General features: G+C 43.4%; 1 protein-coding gene across 4 annotated transcripts in view; it reads right to left on the reverse strand.

The window, feature by feature from the left end:
* Positions 1-27,852, reverse strand: part of CSTPP1 (centriolar satellite-associated tubulin polyglutamylase complex regulator 1) — a 113,593-nt gene that overhangs the window by 42,997 nt on the left and 42,744 nt on the right. For all 4 annotated transcript variants that reach the window (XM_069965874.1, XM_069965873.1, XM_069965872.1 and 1 more), the window contains 2 exons: positions 23,553-23,655; positions 537-667 (listed from right to left, as the gene is read on the reverse strand). In XM_069965874.1, coding sequence (XP_069821975.1) covers positions 537-667; positions 23,553-23,655 — 234 coding nt within the window. The remainder of the gene's footprint in view (positions 1-536; positions 668-23,552; positions 23,656-27,852) is intronic.

Genomic DNA, 27,852 nt, shown 5'->3' on the forward strand with positions numbered 1-27,852 from the left:
CCTTAAGGGTCATATAAGGAGGGTGGGGAGCAAAACACCAGAGGCGGTAGGGGCAAAGGACAATTTGATCCTTCTGTTGCACCTGGAAGGAAGGTCTATTGTAAGGCTTACTATGGGATCATCTGTCTTCTATGCATGTCTCTTATCATATTGTATCATTAACATTAAATTCAGCATTCATGTGCACAAACTATAAAGCAGCAAAAAAAAACAAAAAAAAAAAAAACACCTAATGCTTAATAATTCATCAGAATATTTCTCTATACACTTGCTTCGGTAGGTACTTCCAGACCATAAAGGCCAGCCGCACTTGTAGAAAACAACTCATTTACATTCCTCCTTTATAACTGTCTTAGATGTCCATATTGTCTCATTATAGGATGAAAAATTCATAAAATCCTTCTTAAGCTGACAAAGCCGCAGATTACCAGCCCCCCACTGCGGGATTCTAAATGCAGATGGTACCCACATCAAAGCATATCTTCCGCTGGCAATGCAAAAAAAATAATAACCCCCAACTGTTTTCTTGCTCTTACCTCCATTCTTTGCAATTGTCCTGAAACACCTCCAGAAGAGACGCAGAAAAGATGCTCTGTTGTGTGGTGTGCACTGAACAAAGGCAAACTCTCTGAAGAGGACGTGAGTTCCCTGAGAAACACTGGTGAAACTATGGAGGGAGAGAAGATAGCACAGGTTATTCAGCGGACACATCATCCTAATAATAACAGTAATGATGAAAGAGAATTCATTCTAAATAACATCAAGGATCACAAGTTCTCGCCTGAGCAAGTTAATTTATGGGACTGGGGGAAGGGAAGTGACAACTATTTTTTGCATATATTAGCTGTCATTATTCAAGCTCATTTCATTATTGACTTCATGAAGATACATCATATTGACTCTAACAGCAGTAGCCACAAGAATACTATCAAGGACAGAGATGTAAAAATACTAACACAAAGGTTTAACCTCATTATGGTTAATAAATAAGAACAACCAGTTCTCCTGTTGAGACCCTTATAAAATACTTCAAGTAAATACAAAGAGTGTCTCTTTCCCTGGAGGACCCAGTTTGGGTATACATTACATAGAAGAACCATGTGATGCTTTAATTCTCCTGTAGAGGCACTACAGGGAATTAGAACACTGCCAGTTGCCTCACTGTTTATGGTTGTCAAAAAGACATTTTACAAGTTGCTGAAGTGCTGAGGGCTATAACACCTCCTTGCTTACATCCCCCCATCCCTATCCATGTTTAGAAGTCATCTTCAAGCTGAATAGTGGAGATAGCAATTGGAGAAGGAGCTAGGAGACATTCTAGCTTTTAGCACTTCATTGCTCTTTGACACTATGCACAGGAGAATAAAAGCATTTTTCTACGTTCTGGAATCACAGACTGATATATGAAATGTACCATGTGTCTCATTGTCCTAACATATCTATTGGTTCTAGTAATTTGGAAGGGGAAACAGATTGGCCGGTGTCATACGCTATGTGAACCTGGACTAATAAACAATGAGAAAGGTAGAACTGTCATTACAGTAAAGGCCCTATTCCACGGGTCGTTTAGAGGAGCAATATCGTTCGTATTCGGCCGATAACGGCCGCTACGAACGATATTCGTCCCGTGGAATAGAGTGCAACGATCAGCCGACATCGTTCATGTCGGCTGATCGTTGCAGTCGCTTGTTTTTCAACATGTTGAAAAACAAGCGACTGATATAGCAGCGATCTGCTGCCATCGCTCCGTTGAATAGGACCGTCGGCAGCAGATGCTGCTATATCCTATGGGCTGCCCGGACGATCAGCGATCCCCCGGGCAGCCCCCCCAGCAGCTCCCCGCCGCCCCTCCTGCACTCACCCGCTAGCTGACGCCGCGTTGAATAGCGGCGGCAGCGAGCGGGGAACGAGGAGCAAACGAGCGCTAATAGCGATCGTTTGCTCCTACAAACGACTCGTGGAATAAGGGCATTAGGCTCGCATCTTGTGGGACATTTAGGAAATTAGCATTTATGATACTTATCTTCTCCAAAGCGTATACCAGCTTTAACCCCCCTCCTGATGGGAGCAGCCGGACAGGGAGGAGGCAAGCCCCTTCCCATGCTTGATTTACCATGATTTACAATTGCTAGCAGGCGTAAATCATGGCTCAAGAGCAGGTGAAAATTTCTGCACCTCCCTCACAGCAGGCTCAGGTCCCACCTGATTTACCTACAAGTTGTGCACCTTTTAGTAAATTCAGTGGGCTTTGTGGGGGTGGGGCCTAATTTAAGACTGTCATACTCTTAACTCCCCTCGCTTTAGTATTTCCTGAAGTATATTTCTAAAATTTACATGGGCCACCATACAACCATTGTACACCAGAAAAGTAAAAAGAAAATGTTTAAAGCTATTAGTAGGTTTTAGTTTTACTTGGAAGACCCAACATGTTGACAGAGTTCAGCGGGAAGTTGCCTCTTTTACCGACTATACTTGGAGCAAGACAGGCCTTGGATGAAGGGCATGTTTACAGAAATGGTGAGGCATCTGGAAGCATCCACAGTTGTTATGACATTCAAGAAAAACATATAGATGTAAAAACTGTGCCCAGAAATTGAAGGAAAATTACACATATGTATAATTTCAGTCTAGGAGTAGGTAGTTGCCTGGGCTTGACAGAAAACATCCAGAAATAATCATGATTCACCAGCCAGTTCTCAAAAACATGGAAAAATGAATTTAAATTAATTTAAAAAAGGCAAAATGCTGCACCTAAATTTACCACCGGGGGCTCACCACACCACCATTTATACTTTTGTGGGGTAAAATTACTGGAAATCTTACATGATGCTTCCAATGGATAAAAAGCATGATTGGTGAATAGCCGTCTACCTCACATAATCTCTTAAGAGGCAAACCTACTATTCCATCCCACATTAGAAAACACACCACGGTCTGTAAAAATAATAAACCTATGATTCATCAGACCAGGCTATCTTCTTCCAATGGTCCATCCTCCAGTTCTGGTGATCACACGCTACTGCAGGCGCTCTTGGTGGTAGGCACAAGTCAGCATGGACACTCTGACCAGTAGGTGGCTACACTGCCCCATATGCAGCAAGCTGTGATGTTTTCTGACATCTTTCTCTAATAGCCAGCAGTAAATTTTTTAGCAATTTGTGTTCCAGTAGCAGTGGGATGGATCAAAACAGATGACCTAGCCATCCCTAGCTTTACACATCCGTGATTCTTAGACAACCCCAAACCTGTCGCATGTTTACCGTTGGACCTTGGACCACTTTTGGTAGATCATGCCAGCAACACTGCACAAGACCTGCAATTTTGGGAATGTGATGACCCAGTCATCTAGCAATTACAATTTGGCCCTCAGATCCTTTTTCTTGCCCATTTCTTACCACTTACAACCAGGGCTGTGGAGTCAGTAAGCTGCATCAGGACCGACTACAACTCCGACTCCTGAATTTTATCAGGACCGACTCCGACTCCCGACTTAGACTCCTGCTCCTTCATAAATGGCCAGTCATATACCAGGGGAGTTATTTATCACACTGGCTTAGCAGCTTCTCCCTAATGTCCTACATTCTCCTGGGGCGACTTCTGAGGGAATAAGGAAACATATAAAGCAGCTTCTCCTGTGTGGGCAGTGGATGCATCCAGTCTCCAGCCTCCTGAACTACTCACAACTAGACTAGATGGAGCAGGTGATTTTTTCCTGCTGACAATATTCTATGTTTCTAACTAAATATTCCCCATACTTAAAGAAACACTGCCAACAATGCCAGATCCCTGTGATACAGAGGTCAGCCATAGTGATATATCGGGGGTTACACATAGTGATATAGAGAGGGGTCACACATAGTGATATAGAGGTCACACAGTGATATAGAAGGTCACTGTGGGGGCACGCAATAGCATGCACACACACACACACACACACACACACACACAGCCTGCTGCAGCCATAGCATACACATACACCCACACAGCCTGTTGCAGCTATAGCACACACACACAGCTTGCTGCAGCCGTAGCACACACACACACACACAGCCTGCTGCAGCCATAGTATACACACACAGCCTACTGCAGCCATAGCGCACGCACACACAGCCTGCTGCAGCCATAGCACACACACAGCCTGCTGCAGCCATAGCACACAGCCTGCTGCAGCCATAGTGTGCGTGCACACACACACAGCTTGCTGCAGCCATAGCACACATACACACAGCCTGCTGCAGCCATAGCACACACACACAGCCTGCTGTAGTCATAGCGCGCACACACAGCCTACTGCAGACATAGCACACACACACACACAGCTACAGCCATTGAACACTGAAGAAAAACACACAATCTTCTCCCAGAGAGAAAACACCACACAGAGGACAGAAGAGGTTACTGCTACACTACTTATGTCTTCTCCTCCTCCTCTATATTACACAGGATATCTTCATATTACACTGCTGCTCATATAGTCATCCAGCATCCAGGAAGAGAACAGCACAGATCTCCCCCCCCCCCACACACACACACACAATGGACTCTTCCAGCTCAGAAACAAACTGCCAAATAGTGACCGACAACTTTTCCCTGACCACCCTTATGTAATAGGGCCAGTGTCCTATTACTGATATATTCCCCGACCACCCTTATGTAATAGGCCCAGTGACCTATTACTGATATATTCCCTGACCACCCTTATCTAATAGGGCCAGTGTCCTATTAGAATGTTACTCACAATATACTGTATATTCATGAGCAAAACTTGTAAAATTCATATCAAAATTCAATTCTACATTTTTTAAAGATTTTTTTAAAGCTGGAGTCGTAGTCGGTACAATTTTTTCCAACTCCAGCCAAAACTAGCTCCAAATCAGACACAGACTCCACAGTCCTGCTTACAACACACAACTTAAACTGCATGTTCACTCGCTGTCAACCATATTCCACTCCTTGAAGGGAACCAATGTTCCTTAAAAAACAATGTTATTCACCTCACCTGTCAGAGTAAAATCCCTGTTATGTTTTACCTGATTGGTGCATATGAATACACATTATTGACATTTACATAATATGAATACAAAGGGGTAATATATAGAATTCCTTGATGGAAATACTGTGCCAATGATCCACATCTAAGACTAGTTATTACGAAGTAGTTTATCAGTGCAGCTTATTGAAAACTGTTTAAAATAGCTATGTAATATCACGAGAGATCAAGTATAGACCTTTTGTTCTAAAGAAATGCCAAGCACAGAAGCCGACTGATTAACACTTGGTGTGCCAGTCCAATGTGATTCCTAGACACCTGTACTGTTCAGTACACATGGATATAAAGAACATTATGATCAGGCGGACAGGAAACACAAGCAATGTAGTACAGTGCGGCCTATGTGGCTGCCCGTGCCTCAGGCAAAAAGACACATTTCAATGAGATCCATTGTCTCAGGTTGTCTTAAAATTAGGTGTGGGCCCTCTGCCAGGGCAGGAGAAACGTTTAAGCAATCACAAAAACCTGTAGACAAGCAACATAAAAGGTCATAAGATGCCAGGTACCACCCCTACTCAAACCCCTTCTTCACTTCTGTGCCAAGTCAACATGTCTTGACTGACTCCAGGAAGAAAATCAGCGTCCTATTCAGAGATTTCCCTCAAGGAATAACGAAGATGATAAAAAATAAAAAAAAACACAGTAAATTATCACAAGACTGAAACAAAACAAGAAAATCCAATAAAACAGCAAATCTGCAATAATTACACACAAGGCAATGAAAAAATATAAATCACCTGGTACAAACAGACCCCACTGCTTAGGAAATCAGGATTCATGGCAGCATGGAATTTTTTTTTTTTAAACTGGTCACTCTAAGAAATAACAAACCCAAAATACTGATATTTTGTATAAAAGTCATCTCCGAAAGACCAGCCTTATCCAGACCAGATTTCATGTGATGGATTTTCATTATGAAGTGATCGGGAGTTGTGCTGCCACTACACAATGTACAGAGCTGAGGCTTCTGGCTCCTTATACTGTTTACCATACCTCAACTTTTTAAATGGCCAAAGAGGGACACTAGTGGTTCAGTCTAGGAAAATTTTACAAACATTTCTATACTTTTTAATTCAAGGATGTATTCGCACATATTTACAGGATCTACTGCAGATTGATGCATGCATTTAGTTACATTAGCAGCAGATCATGTATGCTTAGGTCCCATTCACAGACCTGTAGCCATGGACAGGATTACCAATGTGTGTCAGTAACTGGCCGTATTTACAGAGACCCACTGATTCAAGTAGGTGACATGGACGCACAGTGGCTTAATCATTTTTTGTGGTGCAGATCATAGTGGCACAGTGTGTATGGAGTCATAGGATCTGCATGTGTGAAATGATGTGTGTAATTCCTCTGAATATAACAATTTTTTGGATCTTGCACCACATGATAGAATATTAGGCAAGGTCTATTATAAAGTAAGAAACCAGACACTTTCTAAAAGGTAAAAAAGAGGGACATGTAAGGGGCAAAGAGGGACAGAAGAACATGGGTCAAAAAAGGGACTGTCCCTCCAAAAGAGGGACACTTGGGAGGTATGTGTTTACTTCAGGAGTCAGGGCTCTGCAGAACAGCTGATCGTGGGGGGTGCTGGGTGTCAGCATCCAACCAGCTATTGATGTGTGGATAGGCCAACAATTAATTTACTCTGAAAAGGTCATACATACTAAAATTCTAACATACTTGTTCAAGGATAAGTCAGGAAAAAATAACGTTCACCCCATAAATGGCTGCATTCAATTTAATGGTACCTAAAATTGTCAATTTTATGGGACGTGTGAGTGCAGCCTAAGTCCTGTATTACACCTGTCAAAAGGTAACTGTTAGGTGTCACAATCTGGGATGATGAATGCCTTTCAGCATTATCACCACTTGGTGTCTCACTTTCCCCAATTCTAATTGCACAGCTGAAGGTATAAAGGGTTAACTTGTGTGTTTTACTGTTCTGTTGTTATCTAATCACTGGTTTAGGTGCCTCACACTCTCTTATCTTATCACACACCCACTACTCTTTCTTCCAGCACTTTGTCGAGTAGTAGGGGCATGCCTGTGCCAGTTTAAGTTGTAAGTCCCCCCCCCCCCTCTTCCTGTTTTTTAACAACCATGCCCTAACTCCGGGAATGGATACCACTTTAGGTTGCTTTTATCTTTCCCTTTTTTTTATCTTTTTAGGGACCTTATGTTGAGGACATTTACCATATGGAGGATCGGATTGCTCAACTTTATAACTGACAGAATCCAAACTAGGTTCAATTGAGTCCAAAATATCAGATGAGTATCAAATGCTTTTAATTGCTAATCTCCTCATAAACCCAGTCCCCCCCCCCCCCCCCCCCCACACACACACACACCAACATTTTTTCTCTCCTAATCGTTTTTTAATTTTTTCCTTCCTCTTCTTATACATTTAACCTCTCCTGCCCTTGTTCTGGCCCCCTCTCTTTATGTTTATAGGTCCCTAGGCCCCTGCATCGTAGTTCTCAGGTCAGTGATTGGCAGGGGCATAACTAGAAATGGCTGGGCCCCATAGCAAACTTTTAATTGGCCCCCCCCCCTCAACCGACCACTACACCGTCAACACACCCAGCTCTACACAGGGTCTGTACTACATATAAATTACAGTGCAAATATATTTACTGACTCACAGGGGACTTCTCCTCTGATCGGAGTTCTTCCCTTTTCATCTTCTTCTCCATCTGTCCTGGGCCATTATGAGAACTTCTCCGAGCCACGAATCCACAGAATCTGCCAGACAGACATATTAGGCTCCTCACTCTGGCACCATCCTCATCTCTATACACACTGCAAATCTGTTTTGGCCCCTTTAAGCCCTCTTTCAGTGGGTAGCCCTGGCTCTTTATAGATAGTCCCTTGTTCAGTCTTCCACATAGATGGCCCTGTGTGCATCTACTATAGTAGAGAGCCCCCCTGTGTTTATAGTAGATGACAACCTCTGTGCATCCCCTATACCAGGGGTAGGGAACCTCGGCTCTCCAGCTGTTGCAAAACTATAACTCTCATCATGTGTAGACAGTCAAAGCTAAAGCTGTAGTTTTTAAACAGCTGGAGAGCCAAGGTTCCCTATCCCTGCCCTGTAGTATATGGCCCCCTCTGTGTAGTCCCCTTATAGATGACCCCTCTGTTTAGTCCACCAAAATAAATCCCCCCCCCTCTGCGCATGCCCTATTATATACATCCTGCAGTGTAGTTACCCTTATAGATGCCTCCTCTGTGACGTCCTCCTTATAGATTGCCCCCTGTGTTGTTCCCCTTACAAATGGCCCCCAGTGTAGTCCCTCCCCATATATATAGCCCCCAGTGCTGTGCCTCCCCCATATATATAGCCCCCAGTGCTGTGCCTCCCCCATATATATAGCCCCCAGTGCTGTGCCTCCCCATATATATATACAGCCCCCAGTATTGTGCATCCCCCATATATATACAGCCCGCAGTGCTGTGCCTACCCCATATATATAGCCCCCAGTGCTGTGCCTCCCCCATATATATAGCCCCCAGTGCTGTGCCTCCCCATATATATATACAGCCCCCAGTATTGTGCATCCCCCATATATATACAGCCCGCAGTGCTGTGCCTACCCCATATATATAGCCCCCAGTGCTGTCCCTCCCCTATATATACAGCCCCCAGTGCTGTGCCTCCCCCATATATATACAGCCCCCAGTGCTGTCCCTCCCCCATATATACAGCCCCCAGTGCTGTGCCTCCCCCATATATATAGCCCCCAGTGCTGTCCCTCCCCCATATATACAGCCCCCAGTGCTGTGCCTCTCCCATATATATATATATATATATATATATATATATATATACACACACACAACCCCTAGTGCTGTGCATCCCCCATATATATATATACAGCCCCTAGTGCTGTGCATCCCCCATATATATACAGCCCCCAGTGTTCCCCTCTGATAAAAATAAAAAAACTCACAACTCACCTAACCACACGATCCCCCGTCGGTCGCAGGCCTCTTCTTCTCTCTTCATCTGCACCCGACAGATCAGCAGCTTCCAGGCGAAGTCCCGGGCAGCGCCACCACTGAGCTCAGTGTGCGCCGCGGTGGCTGGGACTTCCAGTACAGGGTGCGCGTCACTTCCTGTACCGGAAGTCCCAGCCGCAGCGACGCACACTGACCTCAGTGATGTCGCTGCCCGGGACTTCGCCTGGAAGCTGCTGATCTGTCGGGGGCGGGGGCAACACTCTTGTGATCGCAAGCAAATGCTGCTTGCGGTCACAAGAGTGATTGACAGGGCGGGAAGCCTATGGCTTCTCGCGCTGTCAATCAGAACACTGAACACCCGGGAGGCCCGCTCGGCCACCGGGTGTTGTAGGCAGTAAGCTCCGGGGGCCCAGACCACGGGCCCCCCGATGCTAGGGGCCCCGTAGCAGCCGCTACGGCTGCTACGGCGGTAGTTCCGCCCCTGGTGATTGGGAATTGTTACAAAGAAAACAAGTGATTACCAGCTCAATTGTGCCTGTGAAGAGCTGCTGTGAACTAAAGGCCCTGTTATACCAAGTGATTATCATTCGTTACGGGCAATAATCGATTGGTGTAATAGCTAGTGTTAAAAGGCAACGATCAGCCCATATACTCATCCTGGTCTTTCAACATGTTGAAAAGTCCTGTGGGCTCCCCAGACGATCTACAGATCCTCCAAGATACATGCAAAGGAAAAAAGATTTTCAGCACAACTCTTGTCATAAAATAATCTTCTTCTTTATTAGGGCATAAACAAAAAAGTGCGTTTCAGAATTTTCGGTACTTATGAATTATGAGACTGTATCCGTGTGATGGCCTCTCATCTGTACTCAGCAGATGTTGAGGGGAAGAAAGATTGTGAAATGTTGGATTTCAACTGGCCAATCCTTTTGTTCTCCGCGAGATAAGCCAACTGGGCTTGTGTATATAAGTATTAGGAGGAGTAGCATACAAGCATTCAGCCGACAGCTATGTTATATACATGGCCAGCTTAACCTGTAATTGGCTTCTTCTCTCAAGGAGCTCCATTGCAGCCATATCTGTTGCCATATCTGTTGCCTCAGCAATGCCATCACAGGGAAATAAAGCATTACAACATTCCCACTGAAACCACTGGTCAATATAATATATTTACATTGTGGGTCCGGTAAAATAAGAGGTGCTTTTTGTAGGCAATCTAGTTCAGGCAGATAAATAAGGCTCTTCAACAGGGACCTCTTTGTACTAATTCGGAGTCCCCCTAAAAGGTTACCTTAACCAGACAATCGTTTCAAAGATCTTAGACCCTTTTTATAGCCTAATATGCAACGACTTCTGTAAAGTTGCTTTTTATAGTGTTAAATATTTAGCCAAACCAACCAATACCTTGAAACAATGACTTACCTATGCTTTACCAGTGCTACAGAATACCCCATGACAGTTCATGTGTGTAGTATGTGCTGACACACACAAAATGTTTAAAGTAGGACAATAGCTTTAGGCTGCAGTAAGACTTAACCCCTTTGTGGCTGACAATTTACAATACTGCTATGTCGCAATGACCCTTTTGGTGACAAAGAGGCCATTTAAAGCTCTTTATCCTCCCCTTCTCTTGTTTTGTTTGGCCTGAAGAGGTCAGTAAGTTGAAAGTCTTTTGGTCATCTGCCTACAGGGTCTGCTGTCAAATAGCTGCACAGAGTAAGAAAAGAGAATATGGCTTTGATCAGCGTAACACAGTGGGGTGTGCAATAACTAAACCTTCCATTGTTGTGTGCGAGGCATCGGGCACTGTCCCCTCCTCTAGGTCACATTCTAAAAAGAAAGAAAAACTTACTACATAGCAGAAGGGAACAGCCAATAGATAGATGGCAGGTTGAGAGTTGGGGGTGGCTAAGGTTATAAGGGGGTTCACTTCGCCTTGGATTCTTTTAGTTACTGGTTTGGCAGGCACATGCTGTCCTGGAAAATCCATGCTCAGCAACCCACTTCCAATGCAGAATGACAGCCTTGACAGCTGCTGGAAAATACTCAGAGGAAGCAATTGTAGGCCGAACAAACATGAACCTACATACCTGTGAGTTGGTAATAAGGGACAGTGGCCTGGCACTGAACCGTAGTAGGTGAACATGCAAGAGCATTACAGTTCACATGTTACTCATCATTCCTTCGGTAACATAAGCTCAGCTGCAGAAAGAAACGTTCATCCTGCATTCACAGGTATTTGTAGAACTTCACTTGTCATCAGTATACATTGTTTTACTTGCTAAGGCTAAGTACTGAGCTCCTTATCGAATGGTTAAGCATTCCTCCATTACATTGCAGAAAATACAGTTGGCATCACAAATACCAGTTCCTCTTTGGTTGGTTAAGTATTATAGTACAGTTGTCCTGATCTGTTTCATTCTAGATGAATAAGGACATTACATATCAGTATTAAGCAGTGTAAGCTATGAAACTAGTACTTGGGTAAGGTAACCAAACTCCTTTTTCTAGACCTATGGGCTGTAAAAACTCTAGTGTCAAAATTTTCGGGTTTTCTAACATTATCTTATTTCGAACGCCTAGGCTGTTGCTGTATCTGGGACTCCCTAGGAGGACATTCAACTTCTGCAACCATGGGGAATCAAACGCTGAGCGTTAAGGTTTGGATGACTTTGCAGAACCTAAACATTTTGACAGGTTCGCTCAACATTAGCTGTAAATTAATCCATTAGTGAGCTGATAAACCGCTGTCACCTCTGATGATGGATTTTACCAGTGAACTGGGAACAGGTGGTCAATGAGAGCGATAGAGGGAGAAGCAGAAGAGTCTGATATAGAAAAGGGGCATTTTTCTATATTAAGATAAATTACTAAAGTTTATCACCACAATTACCACTGATTTATGAAAACAATAATTGAAACCCTGTGGATTCCCAGTGATCACATATTTATCACTTTGATAGAAAAAAAAATTGGGACAGCTTTGATCTTTGATGAAATATAATGCTGATTTTGACAAAAATCAGCAGATAACAAAAACTATACAGGGCTGGTCACCCATCTGTGCATGAAAATCAACCCTGTGCTCTCTCTATGAGTATTTTGCAGTTTTAAGAAAGGGAAAAAAAAACCTTTTCAATAAATTTAATAAATTTAATTTAATACCTTTCAAGGTTGAACCGTGACTGTCAATATCTTTCGATAATCAAGACACCAATCAAAATGCTGGCGCTTTTTAAACTAGAAAAGTGCATTTATTTGGTATAACCATTGAAAATCTGTAGCAATAGTATTAGTAGATACATGAAGGTAGAACTGGGGAAAAGAACTGTAGCATTCATGTGAATGCTACTGCAATGCCTTCCACATCCCCTGTGAATTGTAGGGTCCTTTGACTGATGTGGTCATGGGCTTGTGAAGCTGAACAGACGGTAATAATACACTGAACTTCTACACCACTTGAAGAAAAGATACAAGTTTCTCAGGAATGTGGCGGCTGAGTTAAAACAAAACAACGTAATTATTTTATAGCCTCTGCGGTAGAAAATACTGTTTAAATAGCCGTAGGGATAGAATTATACACGTATTCTGATTTACAGTGAGGCACCTGCTAAAACTGCCGCCCTCCCCTGCAGTGCCCTCACCGATAAGCTTCCTCCAAGCTCTGAACACAAAGCCAAGAGTATATGTTTCTGCAGATACTACAACTGAGGGGGAGAGGTTGCATACAGGTCACAAGGGGGCAGGTGAATAGGGAAAAACACCGGATCACGTTATAAAACAAGGAAGGGGGGTAATATGAAAGAGCACACCTGCTAGCAGCTATAACTTCTCATCCACAACACACAATGAAGTGCACCTACAGGGTACAGTTCACATCATTTTCCAATAATTTTCCAGAACATTTTGCTCCTGACATGCGTTATCTAAACTCGTGATGTGTGATACCCTTTTAAAACATTACTTCCTTAAATCAAAATGAGAATCCGCTGCCTGTGGACTTCTCCCAACCCCTTCTCCTGATTGGTTGGAGTCTGAGTGTTCAATTGCAACCAATCAAAACTTTTAAAAACTTTTTTTTCCCTACTGACAGGTATAACTTACCCTGCATTTTTATATGAATTTTTATGTTTTTGTTTTGTTTATTTTTTTATGTTTTTAGTTTTTTTTTGTTTTTTAAAGAAGTGGAGTTTGCAGATGCTGGGTACCCATATCCCAGAGTTTTGTGTCTGAGGAATAGTTTAGTAAGCATATTACACTAGCTTTGGGTATTGTATGGATTGCTTCTTTACCTGTTAAACAGCATACACTGAGGCATATTGTGAATGCATGGGTTAACATTGTTGGGCATTGGTCACATATAAGGAACTAAAGATTTGATCACATGACTCTTCTACAAGCAGCTTCTACATTTGTAAAACTGTGTTCTTTTGCATTCCCTATCACCTAAGCAATTTTACTGCCCACTACAAGTCTTGTACTTTACCGCCTGTATCAACTTTTGCCAGTATTGCTACACTGTTCAGTAAGGTCTTACGGTAGTATTGCAGAATGCTAGCTTCAGAAGTAGTTTGCATCACTGAAACAGATACTTGACAAAGACATGTGACACAAACAGAGCAATATTGCATCCAGCGAGCTCTGTGCTACACCACCTGCTGTATTTCCAGTGCAATAGTAATGAGTAAGGAATAACATTCAAAATGTGCCAGCTGCCACTGTACAGTTTTACATGCTAGGCTATAAATTTTAAAGCCAGATAAATAAATAAAAAAAATAAATACGTTTTATGGACCTTCTGCCAAATTAGTGGATTTTCTAACAAAATTAGGCTATATTGAAAAATAGCAAAATACGACAGTAAAGTGCTACATTAAAGTCTATTAACAAAGTGTCAGTGATGAGCCCAGGAATGGGAAAACGCCCAATCGTCCGCTGATCACACCTTTTGTGTGGCAGCAAAACTAATTGCTATCTCCCTGCGCAAACAGTAGATGTGCAGCAGATAGCAATACATTTAAATAGGCACAATGCAGTAATCGTGCGGCCTGGCCGTGTCTTGTAATGGTGCGTTTACACGTAACGATTATCGTGCGTATTTGCGCGATAACGATCGAATTCGAACAATAATCATAAGTGTAAACGCAGCGAACGATCAAACGACGGACGAGACATCGTTCGTTTTGACCTTTCAACATGTCATCAAATCGTCGTGCGCAAAAAATTCGCCGATCGTTCCGTGTAAACAGTCGTCGCGTGATAGTCCAGCCGCCCGGCCCCCCGCTCATCCGCAGCCCCTGCGCCGGCTCGATCGCCACCCCCGCCGCTCTGATCGCCGTCGCCGTCGCTCCGATCGCCCCCGCCGGCCCGCGGTCATACGTTACCTGCTCCGCACAGCAGGTCTTCAGACATCCCTGGCTCCGCTCTTCAGTGCACTGATTGGCTGAAGAGGGGAGCCGGGAATTTCAAACGGCCGGGCTGCGAGCGGGGGGCCGGGCGGCGGGCAGGGCTGCGGGCGGCCGGACTATTGCGCGACGACTGTTTACACGGAACGATCGGCAATTTTTTTGCGATCGACGAACGACGATTTATGAACATGTTAAAAGATCAAAATGAACGATTTTTCGATCGTTCGCCGCGTTTACACGTACGATTATCGTTCGAATTCGAGCGTTATCGCGTAAATTCGCCCGATAATCGCTCCGTGTAAACTTAGCATAAAAGGACCCTATCTTTCCTCTTTGTTAGCCAGTATTCTTATGCAGCAGAGACAAACCAATGGCTATGTCACATGTAATGTACTTTGTCATGGCTACGTCTACATGTCAGTACAACCACTATATTATATACAATACAAAACTTTATTAAACATTAACATTCTTAGAAATGTAAAGATTAACCCTCATAATACAATAAAACTCTTAGCAATAGTAGCTATTACAAACAATGAAAATCTTAGCAATAGCACCTATTACAAACATTGAAATGGCCGCACTACCACACTAATGCATAACATTATACTGTCGACAAGACCACTTGCCCCAGCTCTGTCTAAGCACCCAGTTAGAGGAGCAGGAGGGGTGAGTTGGCTTTTTGTGATTTTGCAATACCCTGATTTTTTAAGAATTTCATTTAGATGGACCTATTGAACCAACAAGTTTGGCATATAAGGCAATTTATCAGCATTAATAAATGTATAGCAGCTTGAACAGCAGATGGGGTGGCGCAATGCCCAGGAGTGTACTTCTATTACTTGGAAATAAAGTCTTTGCTGTAACTCAGGATTGGGGATCACAAGAACGTCTGTCAGGTGTCTATCCTTCTGCTCCCCTCAATGTATGTACACACGTGTAAGTCCATAAAGACTGCTACTTGGGTATTCTTAAAATCCACCCCTAGAGAGACAATTGAAGCAAATTAATTTCACGTTCAGATCAGCCATAAGATATACAGAGCCCCTTAAAAGGATTTTAATGAACAGAATGCCAAGTATTAAGTCCCAGCTGTCACTTCAGCCCTATGGCATCTAACAGATACACAAGCTGCTTTATCACTTACACAGTTCATGATCCAAGATAGCTTAGCTGCGTATATAAAGAAACATGGGGTCGGTAAAATATAGGCTTTTATATGCAATAGCTGACCATACTCACTATAGAAACAGAGGTCCTATATAGGAAGTGAAATTTCATTATTGGGGTACCTTGATCATGCCATTCTCAGTATACCCTCCACAGCTTTACATTAGAAATCACCACATAGTTGGCAGTGAAATCTTGGTTCCTAATCTGGTACTTGTTCACAGTCACTCAGATCACTGGATTTCCCAATTCTAATGTGGAGTTACACAGACACTGATCCACAAAAAACATGCCCTCTTGATTTTATGCCCTACTTGGAGTGACAGCTGAAATCTCCATAAGTTTTAAAAGTGAAAAGGAATCTACATGTATGTAATAGCTTTTTTGCTAATGGCATTTCCCAATGTTGAAAATGCCTTCTGGCGGGGGTCCCGGTGCCGCTCATACTCCTGATCAAATTCATGGCCGGACTTCTCCTTTAATATGAAGTTTAATGCAATGGTTATTGTAAAAATACAAATATTACCTCATAACAAGGATACTAGTTATTTGTATGCCACTGAAAAATATTGCCCAACAGATTGCAGAAAAACATTAACTAACCAGGTACATTTCACATATTTTTGTGTTTAACATATCCATTCACTAGGAGAAACTGACATCACAGAGATAATGCGCGGTGTCTCCCATCTTGGATTGTTCATGGTTTTAGGCATATTAATAGGCAAGTCAGACATCAAATAGTTGTTCCTAACACTCCTGACTCTGTGCTCTGGGAGGTTGTGCAGGGTCATCTGCTAAATAGTTACAGGATATTGCTTGTAACATGGAAAAGATAGGGTCAATCTTATTAACCTCTTAATTACCAAGTGCCTATGACACAAACCAAGCGTAAATACAAAATCATCGTTCTGTCTTCTTCAAGACTGCGTCTGCTCATGTAGTGGCTCAGTTGAACATGTTATTTTGATATGTCTGGTGCCACTTATATCCATGAAAACAAAGGGACGGACACTTTAAAATTCCAACCAGTACAATCCTTGTCTCCGTCTCCCCTGAGAGGCAGAAGCTGTCTGCTTCACATATATTAGAGTCAGTGGATCTGGTCAAACTTTCCTGACCATATCCAAAGTGTACAGCCATCCAAGGCCTAGTTCACATGCTGTGCTGGAGGTTTTATTAGGAGTCTTGGTTGCCAGAACAACACACAATGCAATACTATTTGGTCTGGTAAAATGCTAAAGACTATAACAGAGATCTGACAGACCCCCATTAATGTCAAAGTGGTCTTTTGAAATTTTTGGTGACATTAATGTTGGGGATCAGCTAAAGAACGGCCAAACACTTGTTCAATTCCAATATGCTTAAAAATCATTGTCCATCGTCCGAACACCATAGAACGAATAACCATAGAACGAATTGTCATAGATTATAAGGAGGTATATGAGTTTACAATTTGTCCGGGACCTGGTGTTATTTACATAGAGTTTGACCATTGTTTTTACTGTATGATTTTGGAGACATTTGGAATTATTTCTTATTTCTTAACATTAAATTATATTTTAAATTATCTTACCTGAAGAAGAGGGCTGTTGTGGTCTAGAGGAACTAAAAATTCCCTGTTGCAATATTTTCCATATCGGCCCTTCTAGGTAGGGGTTCTCTTTCTTAGTTAAACCTCGACCCATTCAGTACTTCAATTGTGAGCTGCACCTATCTATTGTTTTCTAATTTGTTTACTAAACAGCTTGGGCCTTCTAATACAACCTTTAGAAGCTAATTTCAGATAAGTGTATTATGTCATTCATTACAGGTAATGCCTAAGATGGCCCACAGAAGGATGGGGCATATTGGCAAGCCCCCTTTGTAGCCCCCAGTTAGAAACATAAAATATCGTAAGCAGAAAAGACAACCTGGTCCATCTAGCTTGCCATTATATTACCTTATTATTTTATACATATACAGTATTGTTAAAAAGATTTTAGGCAGGTGTGAGAGGCATCTGATTGGCTTTAAATTGGCTTTTGCAGACAGTCCAAACATACAGCTGTTGTAATTAAAGGAGTCCCGCGAAAATAAAAAAAATTGCAGGCGGGAGTGCTGCAACGTCACGTACCCGGCTGATGAATTGCCCACTCAGCCAATAGGTGACTGGGACGGGACACCTGAATGGGCAATACATCAGCAGGGCCATGACGTTGCAGCAGTGGGAACTGAGCCATGAGGTACTAGGAAGCCAAGAGGAAAGGACATCCAGTGGCTGTCTGAGATTGGCGAGAGTGGTGCTACCGGGAGCATGGGGACATTATGTTTCAACACCCCTCTGCTGGACTTCTCCTTTAAGATCTATTCTTCAGAGAAGAACAAGGTAGTAACAGTGCGCTGTGTGGTGTTACAGGAAGAGAATACAGTGTGCTGTGTGGGGTGTTACAGGTAGAGAATACAGTGTGCTGTGTGGTGTTACAGGTAGAGAGTACAGCCTGCTGTGTGGTGTTACAGGTAGAGAATACAGCCTGCTGTGTGGTGTTACAGGTAGAGAATACAGCGTGCTGTGTGGTGTTACAGGCAGAGAATACAGCGTGCTGTGTGGTGTTACAGGTAGAGAGTACAGCATGCTGTGTGGTGTTACAGGCAGAGAATACAGCTAGCTGTGTGGTGTTACAGGCAGAGAATACAGCTAGCTGTGTGGTGTTACAGTTAGAGAATACAGCGGGCTGTGTGGTGTTATAGAAAGAGAATAGAGTGTGCTGTGTGGTGTTACAGGTAGAAAATACAGAGTGCTGTGTGGTGTTACAGGTAGAGAATACAGCGCGCTGTGTGGTGTTACAGGTAGAGAATACAGAGTACTGTGTGGTGTTACAGGTAGAGAATACAGCGTGCTGCGTGATGTTACAGGTAGAGAATACAGCGTGCTGTGTGGTGTTACAGGTAGAGAATACAGCGTGCTGCGTGATGTTACAGGTAGAGAGTACAGCACTGTGTGGTGTTACAGGTAGAGAATACAGCGTGCTGTGTGGGGTGTTACAGGTAGAGAATACAGTGTGCTGTGTAGTGTTACAGGTAGAGAATACAGCATGCTGTGTGGTGTTACAGGTAGAGAGTACAGCACTGTGTGGTGTTACAGGTAGAGAATACAGTGTGCTGTGTGGTGTTACAGGTAGAGAATACAGCGCGCTGTGTAGTGTTACAGGTAGAGAATACAGCGCGCTGTGTGGTGTTACAGGTAGAGAATACATTCTGCTGTGTGGTGTTACGTGCAACGTCACGTACCCGGCTGATGAATTGCCCACTCAGCCAATAGGTGACTGGGACGGGACACCTGAATGGGCAATACATCAGCAGGGCCATGACGTTGCAGCAGTGGGAACTGAGCCATGAGGTACTAGGAAGCCAAGAGGAAAGGACATCCAGTGGCTGTCTGAGATTGGCGAGAGTGGTGCTACCGGGAGCATGGGGACATTATGTTTCAACACCCCTCTGCTGGACTTCTCCTTTAAGATCTATTCTTCAGAGAAGAACAAGGTAGTAACAGTGCGCTGTGTGGTGTTACAGGAAGAGAATACAGTGTGCTGTGTGGGGTGTTACAGGTAGAGAATACAGTGTGCTGTGTGGTGTTACAGGTAGAGAGTACAGCCTGCTGTGTGGTGTTACAGGTAGAGAATACAGCCTGCTGTGTGGTGTTACAGGTAGAGAATACAGCGTGCTGTGTGGTGTTACAGGCAGAGAATACAGCGTGCTGTGTGGTGTTACAGGTAGAGAGTACAGCATGCTGTGTGGTGTTACAGGCAGAGAATACAGCTAGCAGTGTGGTGTTACAGGCAGAGAATACAGCTAGCTGTGTGGTGTTACAGTTAGAGAATACAGCGGGCTGTGTGGTGTTATAGAAAGAGAATAGAGTGTGCTGTGTGGTGTTACAGGTAGAAAATACAGAGTGCTGTGTGGTGTTACAGGTAGAGAATACAGCGCGCTGTGTGGTGTTACAGGTAGAGAATACAGAGTACTGTGTGGTGTTACAGGTAGAGAATACAGCGTGCTGCGTGATGTTACAGGTAGAGAATACAGCGTGCTGTGTGGTGTTACAGGTAGAGAATACAGCGTGCTGCGTGATGTTACAGGTAGAGAGTACAGCACTGTGTGGTGTTACAGCTAGAGAATACAGCGTGCTGTGTGGGGTGTTACAGGTAGAGAATACAGTGTGCTGTGTAGTGTTACAGGTAGAGAATACAGCATGCCGTGTGGTGTTACAGGTAGAGAGTACAGCACTGTGTGGTGTTACAGGTAGAGAATACAGTGTGCTGTGTGGTGTTACAGGTAGAGAATACAGCGCGCTGTGTAGTGTTACAGGTAGAGAATACAGCGCGCTGTGTGGTGTTACAGGTAGAGAATACATTCTGCTGTGTGGTGTTACAGGTAGAGAATACAGCGCGCTGTGTAGTGTTACAGGTAGAGAATACAGCGTGCTGTGTGGTGTTACAAGTAGAGAATACAGCGTGCAGTGTGGCGTTACAGGTAGAGAATACAGCGTGCTGTGTGGTGTTACAGGTAGACAATACAGCGTGCTGTGTGGTGTTACAGGTAGAGAATACAGCATGCTGTGTGGTGTTACAGGGAGAGAATACAGCGTGCTGTGGTTTGTTACAGGTAGAGAATACAGCGTGCTGTGTGGTGTTACAGGTAGAGAATACAGCGTGCTGTGTGGTGTTACAGGGAGAGAATACAGCGTGCTGTGTGGTGTTACAGGGAGAGAATACAGCGTGCTGTGTGATGTTACAGGTAGAGAATACAGCGTGCTGTGTGGTGTTACAGGTAGAGAATACAGCGTGCTGTGTGGGGTTACAGGTAGAGAATACAGCGTGCTGTGTGGGGTTACAGGTAGAGAATACAGTGTGCTGTGTGATGTTACAGGTAGAGGATACAGTGTGCTGTGGTTTGTTACAGGTAGAGAATACAGCGTGCTGTGTGATGTTACAGGTAGAGAATACAGTGTGCTGTGTGGTGTTACAGGTAGAGAATACAGTGTGCTGTGTGGTGTTACAGGTAGAGAATACAGTGTGCTGTTACAGGTAGAGAATACAGTGTGCTGTTACAGGTAGAGAATACAGCGTGCTGTGTGGTGTTACAGGTAGAGAATACAGCGTGCTATGTGTTACAGGTAGAGAATACAGTGCTGTGTGGTGTTACAGGTAGAGAATACAGCGTGCTGTGTGGTGTTACAGGTAGAGAATACAGCGTGCTGTGTGGTGTTACAGGTAGAGAATACAGCGTGCTATGTGTTACAGGTAGAGAATACAGTGCTGTGTGGTGTTACAGGTAGCGAATACATTGTGCTATGTTGTGTTACAGGTAGAGAATACAGTGCTGTGTGGTGTTACAGGTAGTAACTGTGTGCTGTGTAGTGTGTAGAAAATACAGTGTGCTGAGTGGGTGGGAACACAATGAAATGATAAAGTACTGCAAATAATTCAGTAACACAATAAAAACTACAATGTGTGAACACAGCCTAGATGTTCTGCAACAGATTTGGGCGAGGAATGGGCAGGGTTGGGGACTGTGATGAACAGCTGAGGGAAAGCAATGCATTCTGGAACCTGTAGTACTGTGTACATCTGCTCAATCAGGGAGTACAGCCACACAATACAAAAAAAAGATCCTTAAAGCAAATGGATTTTGGTAGTTTCAAAACTGGGTTAGACAGGTAAGCAATGCTATATACTTCTGCAGCTAATTTTGTTTACCTCTACCTGGAGTCCCCCTTTAAGTCTCTTAAAACACTTTAATTGGCTGGAGGCTGTTTATTGTGTGACATCCCCTGGTTTGCCAGTATTATAGGCTTTAAGGTGCACAGTTGTAATTCTCTGTTCTGGGGACAAATTCCTTTAGAAGTGTATCATTCTCTTGTTTGGAATTATATACACATTAGATAAAAATCATCCAACTCTCTAACGTGGAAGGTGGTGTCTCCAGACAAAAAAGATTGGGCAAGTTGGATATTAACATGCTGATGCTTTGTTCCTGTAGAAGAAAGGTTGGCTTCTCTTCCTGAGGAATAACCCTGGGGAACTCGAGAGGCATAGCTGTTAGCTATGTGCACTGCATTTTTTCTCAATGAAAATTGATATTTGGTATATTATGTATCACTATATATCTCCATGTGTCAGATTATATTTCACACATAAACATTCTATGTAAAGTAATACATTTTATCTAGCAGTACCTTACAATCGACCATCAATGCAGAGGACCTACCCAAAATTCTGAAAAGACCATACATTTCAATACCTTTCCAAGTTCAAGAACTGAAAAGAACAAAAGGCGCCTTTTCTCTTGCTGTAACGTGTAAACTACAGATCATTAAACGTTTCCAATGCCCTCAAGGTGAATGTACGTAAGCGGGAACATCAAACAAGTGACCTGGAATCTAGCAGTCACAGGCATGGGCTCAGAAGAAGAAGAACAAGGGGAGAAGAGCAAGCCCTAGGGGAGATTCGGAAGCTTGGTTCAAGTCGCTGAGCATAGAGATGAGAGAAGGGATACAGAAGCTTATAATAAGTTAGAAATCGATGGTGCCAAAGTATCATCTGGAACATGAACATATTTAAGTATGCAGAAGGCTTGAGTAGGAAATAAAGGCAAACAGACAAAGACAAATGCATACCAATTTGGTGTGGAAGCAAATACGTGCAGGACATGGCAAGAGTGTTCAGATATGTACCTGTATGTTATTTGTACAACTGGGGACTGTGGAAACTACTTGGAGCTATGGGATAAGGGTTCAACGGCAAGGTCATCTAAAAATGATCAATTACATCTTTGAGTTGTCTTTATAATTGGATGACATTGCAGCCGTTATATGTCCAACAGACTTATCAGCCAGTTTTCCTACACTCCTGAATTAGTTACATGCCCTGCCCCATATTACTAGGTATGACATAAATGCCTGATAGCTTTGGGATCCACCTTTTGGATGCTCATCCAGTGAAAGAAAGGGTCCGGTAACTTCTCAGCTGCCACAAGTTTGCTAGGGGATACAGATAGAACTGAGTGCCAAGTTTCCTTGCTTTTTAAAATGTAAGCAGGATTAATGAAACCTGGTTACAACCATCTGATACTGCTTCCTTTGCTGCTCTTATGGTGGTCTTCATCTCTCCCACACCCGTAGATCTGAGGATAGGCATGGTGGGAGGAGTTGGTGTTCTTCTCTCCCGCAGTGCACCTTCCAGGTCATTGCCCTGAATCCTCACTTTTATTTCCCTCCTATGAGGCCCACACCCTCAGACTTTTCCACTCACTTTCCCTCAGAGTTGCTGTTAGTTATCGTCTACCGGGCTCACCTTGACAATATGTTCACCACTTTGCCACTTGGCTCTATCACTACTTATTCACAGACCTTTTTACAATAGTCTTGGGTGATTTCAACGTCCCCATCAATATCACAATCTCCACTTCTATATTCTGTTAATAATCTTACACTAACATCTTCCATAGTCAGAACCTGTCACTCCTGTCTCCAAGACTTCTCTCGTGCTGCACCAGTTCTCTGGAATGCTTTACCCAAAGAAATTAAATTTATTCCCAACACCCACAGTTTCAAGCGTGTTCTTAAAACTCATCTCTTCAGGCACACTAATAACCTTCTCTTAATTTGTCTCCCCTTCTGTTGTCCCCTCACTTTTTACGCTATATTGGGTTTATGCACTTGGGTGGGTGACTGGCTCACCTAACAGTTATAGGCACTTTCCAATTATAGGTACAATGGCTGGACCATCTGCAAATGGACCATCTCATTCTTTTTGTATTTTTATTTAATTATTTATTCTGTATTGTGTGTATGCAAATGTAAACCCTGCATTGTATTTAAAAAAAAAAAAAAAAGCTTCAAAATCTGTTGGCGCTTTACAAATAAATATTATAATTTTCTATAAAGGAGATAATTCATAGCAAGTTATACTCACTACTCAGAGAAGAACTTAGTAATGTTGCTGGGTTCAACCTCATCCTTATGTTCCAGAAGCTGAGCGAGAGCATCTTCCATGTACGTCAAGACATGTCTCTGAGCTGCAGTAAATGGAGAGCACATTGAAAAGTAAATAATATTGATTTGCTTATTATGATTATGATTATTATGCTATTTATTGATTTCAGGGTGCCTTCACACCTAGCGACTCGCAGCGTAGATTACGCTGCGAGTCTGTCAGGACCTTGCAGATCACTTTCACCACATAGAACCAGCGGTCTGAACGACCGCTGCGTGTATGTAATTCTGCCGGCCCCTTAACCCCTTCAGCTCCCGCCCGGCTCCCGCTCCCACTCCGCTGTATACATTACCTCTCCTCGCTGCACGGGTCCCGGCGTACTGCTCTCCCGCCCAGCCAATCAGTGGCTGCGGCAGGGCAACACACTGATTGGCCGAGCGGGAGAGCAGTACGCCAGGACCCGTGCCGCGAGGAGAGGTGATGTATACAGAGCGGAGCAGGAGCCAGGCAGCAGCTGAAGGGGTTAAAGGGCCGGCAGAATTACATACACGCAGCGGTCGTTCAGAGTGAAAGTGATCTGCCAGGACCTACCCGACTCGCAGCGTAATGAAGGTGTGAAGGCACCCTCAGTCATTATTTAGTGTCAACATATTTTACAGCACAGTGCACGAAATTCCAGACTTACCTTGGCCTGACCTGATTCACAGAGCATACCTAGAAAACTCATTGATTACTCAGACACCTTATTCAAGAGTGTAGGAAGCATCTCTGCCTCCCTTCCTCACTCTGGCAGAGGCAGAGGTAATGTTATTCCTGCACTCTCCACCAGGAAGGAGAAGGCTCTGCACTGGTTCCATGAGGTAAGGTGGAGGCTCCTGGCTAGAGATGATCGAACAGGGCAGAGGTTCAGGTTCGTGCGAAGCTGAACCATCGGCATTTGACTCCCGCTGCCTTCCCGTTCTGTGGGGAAAGTGGAGACAGCCCGAGTACCGCCTGGAAAACAGGGATACAGCCTAAGTAATAGGCTGTATCCCTGTTTTCCAGGCGGTACTCGGGCTGTCTCCACCTTTCCCCTGAAACAGGAAGGCAGCAGGAGTCAAATGCCGATGGTTTGGGCTCGTACGAACCTGAACCTCGGCCCTGTTCGATCATCTCTACTCCTGGCGTGTGGGAGGGATCTAACTACTCGGATGAACCTGGCTACCGGGGGAAAACATACAGAGAACCTACTTTATTGGGAAAATTACCTACGGGGGCACCTACCTAATGAGAAAAACTAGCTATTTGGGGGCCTACCTAATGGGGGAATTTACCTACTAGGAGCAGTTCTCCATCTACTGGAGTGACCTACTTACTTAGCTGGGGGAAGAGGGTCCCTACCCCTCCCTCCAACCCACTAGGCGAGACAATAAGGGGTACATTATTACCATTAGGGGCACTATGTGTGGGGAATAGTAAGTAGAGAGCTATAAAAATTCAGAGCCCAAGATGTTTGTCTGCGAGTGAGTATTGTCATGAATTTTACAGTATGTTAACCTGATTTGGCAATTGGTAGATTTGATCTATAGAGTAGAAATAATTGATCAAAATATGTAACACTATTATTAATGTTGTCAGCATTATTGGAATGGGAGCGGGGATTACTTGGAAAACCAATATATACCAACCCACCCATCTAAAATGACATATATAGGTACATACATCTCATAACACATGCATATAAGCTATTAAATATGACTAAGTAACTTCTGAATGTTTGTTCTTCTGTGAAAGTAGCATGCAATGCATAAAATTTTCATAAAACAATAATGAACTAAAGATAGTCCACTTACTGCCAATACCTTTATTTAACCTGAAATGCTAGGCATGTTGGCCAGTAACGCAATGGTTCTGCAATGTGTTTTTTTGGTATTCCATCTGAGTCTCTTGTTCATCGGTCATTGCTCCCTGGCAATTCATTCCACGTGTCCCACAAGGTGCTGTCAAGTATCAGTTACTGAGCTAAGTGACCTACATATTTGCATGACCTCCAATCCTTCCTCTCCTGTAATAAATTACAGAGGTGAGCCAATTCCCTCATTGCCAACTATGCTACTAAATCAAATGCAGTCACTTAGAGGAAAACTAATATTTACATGTCTCTTTCTGAACTACTTGCCCTTTAAAGCTTTAATCATACGGCATTAACCCTGTAAAATTTCATAAGTTGTTTATTTAAAGTCCATTCCATCTTGTGTGCTGAATTCATTTCCAATGACTAGACGTAAAAAAGTTTTCCACTTAATTTCATTCTGTACACATATTAGGGTTAAATGAGAATTCATAAAGTGATGGCATATTGCTATTATATGCCATTAAGTTCCAATCAATGGGAGTCCTATCTTTGGGACCCCCACAGATCCTACAAAAAAAAGTAAGACCCTGAATCAGTGGTGCAGCCTCTTCACAGTGGTGCCCAGTCACCTGCTGTACAGGGAAAATGCTGCACAGCTCTATGTAAGTGAATAGGGATGGCTGCAGTTCTCTGCACAACTGGGTTGGCTAGAACACCACTGTTCATAGAATATTATTGATGGGTGTTAGTGTGCTGAATCAGTGCTGCAGCCTCTCCATTCTTAGGTTAAGTAGGGGTCCAAAAAGGTCAGATTGCTAGAATATTCCACCACATGCTATTCACCCTCTGAATACTGGGGTCCAACTATCAGTACCTCCATTGATCCTCAGATAAGGGGGATGCAGAGCTACAGCCTCTTCACAGCAATACTCCTGGCCACTAGCAGTAAAATGCTGATGGGTCCTTGGTCCATTCACTTTCAGGTCCAGAGGGGGTTCCAAAGACCAGCTCCCATTGATTATAGTGTGAAAGTAAATCTGACCTAGCCATTACAAGGTTTTAATAGCCGCCCTGCCAAGCCTCCCTGTCCATGGCACACAAACATGAAAATGATGGCATATGAATTAGGGATGAGCGAACCGGCCGAGGTTCGGGTTCGTATGAACATAAACTATCGGCTTCTGATTCCCGCTGTCTGCCCGCTCCGTGGAGAGGGTGGATACAGCCTGAGGACCGCCTAGAAAACTGGGATACAGCGATAGCCATGGCCGAACATGGGCCGAATATAGAGAACAACTGTCCTTTGCTGAGTCATTTGCTCAATAGGCGGCCCATGTAAAAGGTCCTTAACAGTGATGACAGGTTCCCTTTTAAAGAAGCTTTGGAGGATTTGCCTCTTTCTTGGAATATATTGACAATATAACCACCAATTGATGCTGTATTCCAGTGTTGGCGCTGCCAGGAAAATAAATGGAAGCTGCATATACAGCATAGCATTGTGATCTATGCTGGTTTCCCCTATGTTATGTAAAAAACAGAGCCTACATTGCTATTGCATTGTTTATGCAACTTCAATTAATATCAATAAGGGTCATATAAACTGTGTTAATCAACCCATTTAGCCGTTTTTGGCTTCCCGATCACCTTCAGTGGGTGAAATCAATCCATAGAGGGCTGGGAGGCCCTCAGTCTTGGGTAAGAAGGAAATCCTAGAGGTTGGACCTACATCAGTCAGACATTTATAGCATATTCTGTGGATATACCATAAATGTACAGATGGGGATACCCCTTTAAAGAGATCATGTAGGTGAAATAATCTCCAAAGAAGCTTTAACATTAGCCGAGAAGTGATTGGACAAAGTGTAAAAAGAACAGTCACTTAAGATGTGATTTAGGAGACTGAGCTTGTGTCTGATATGATAATTATCCTTTTAATACTTGACATAACACCTTCTAACACCATTTCTTAGGGCTCACATGTTTCAGTGAGTAGATCGGTAATTATGCCATTAAGGTGGCTTGCAATTATACTCTCCTAGAGACTGAACTCTGGTAACCCAGCATGCAGCAGAAATCATGGTCATGTATATATGTAAAAAAAACTACTTTATTTAGATTTAACATAAGCAGGAATTCTCATGATTTACAGTCAAATCTAAGCATAAATGTGTAAGTTAATCTGAAACCTCACAAGCATCACAAGATGCACAAGAATAAGCAGAGATAACCAATTATAGTGAAACTACTTTTAGAGGACAACCCAAAATTAGCATGGCACTTTCTCAGCATTGCTGTTACTTTGTTCTAGCAGTGAAACCGGTCAGTTCCCCCACTGACTGTACACATGTGGCAAAGGCCGGTGAGGTCAACAGTGACTATCCTTAGAAATGGATGCTTCAAAACTAAAACATAAAAGCATACTTGACTGCTCTGATCCCCCGCTGC

This window comes from Dendropsophus ebraccatus, chromosome 4 (genome assembly GCF_027789765.1).
Source record: "Dendropsophus ebraccatus isolate aDenEbr1 chromosome 4, aDenEbr1.pat, whole genome shotgun sequence".
NCBI classification, from domain to species: domain Eukaryota; kingdom Metazoa; phylum Chordata; class Amphibia; order Anura; family Hylidae; genus Dendropsophus; species Dendropsophus ebraccatus.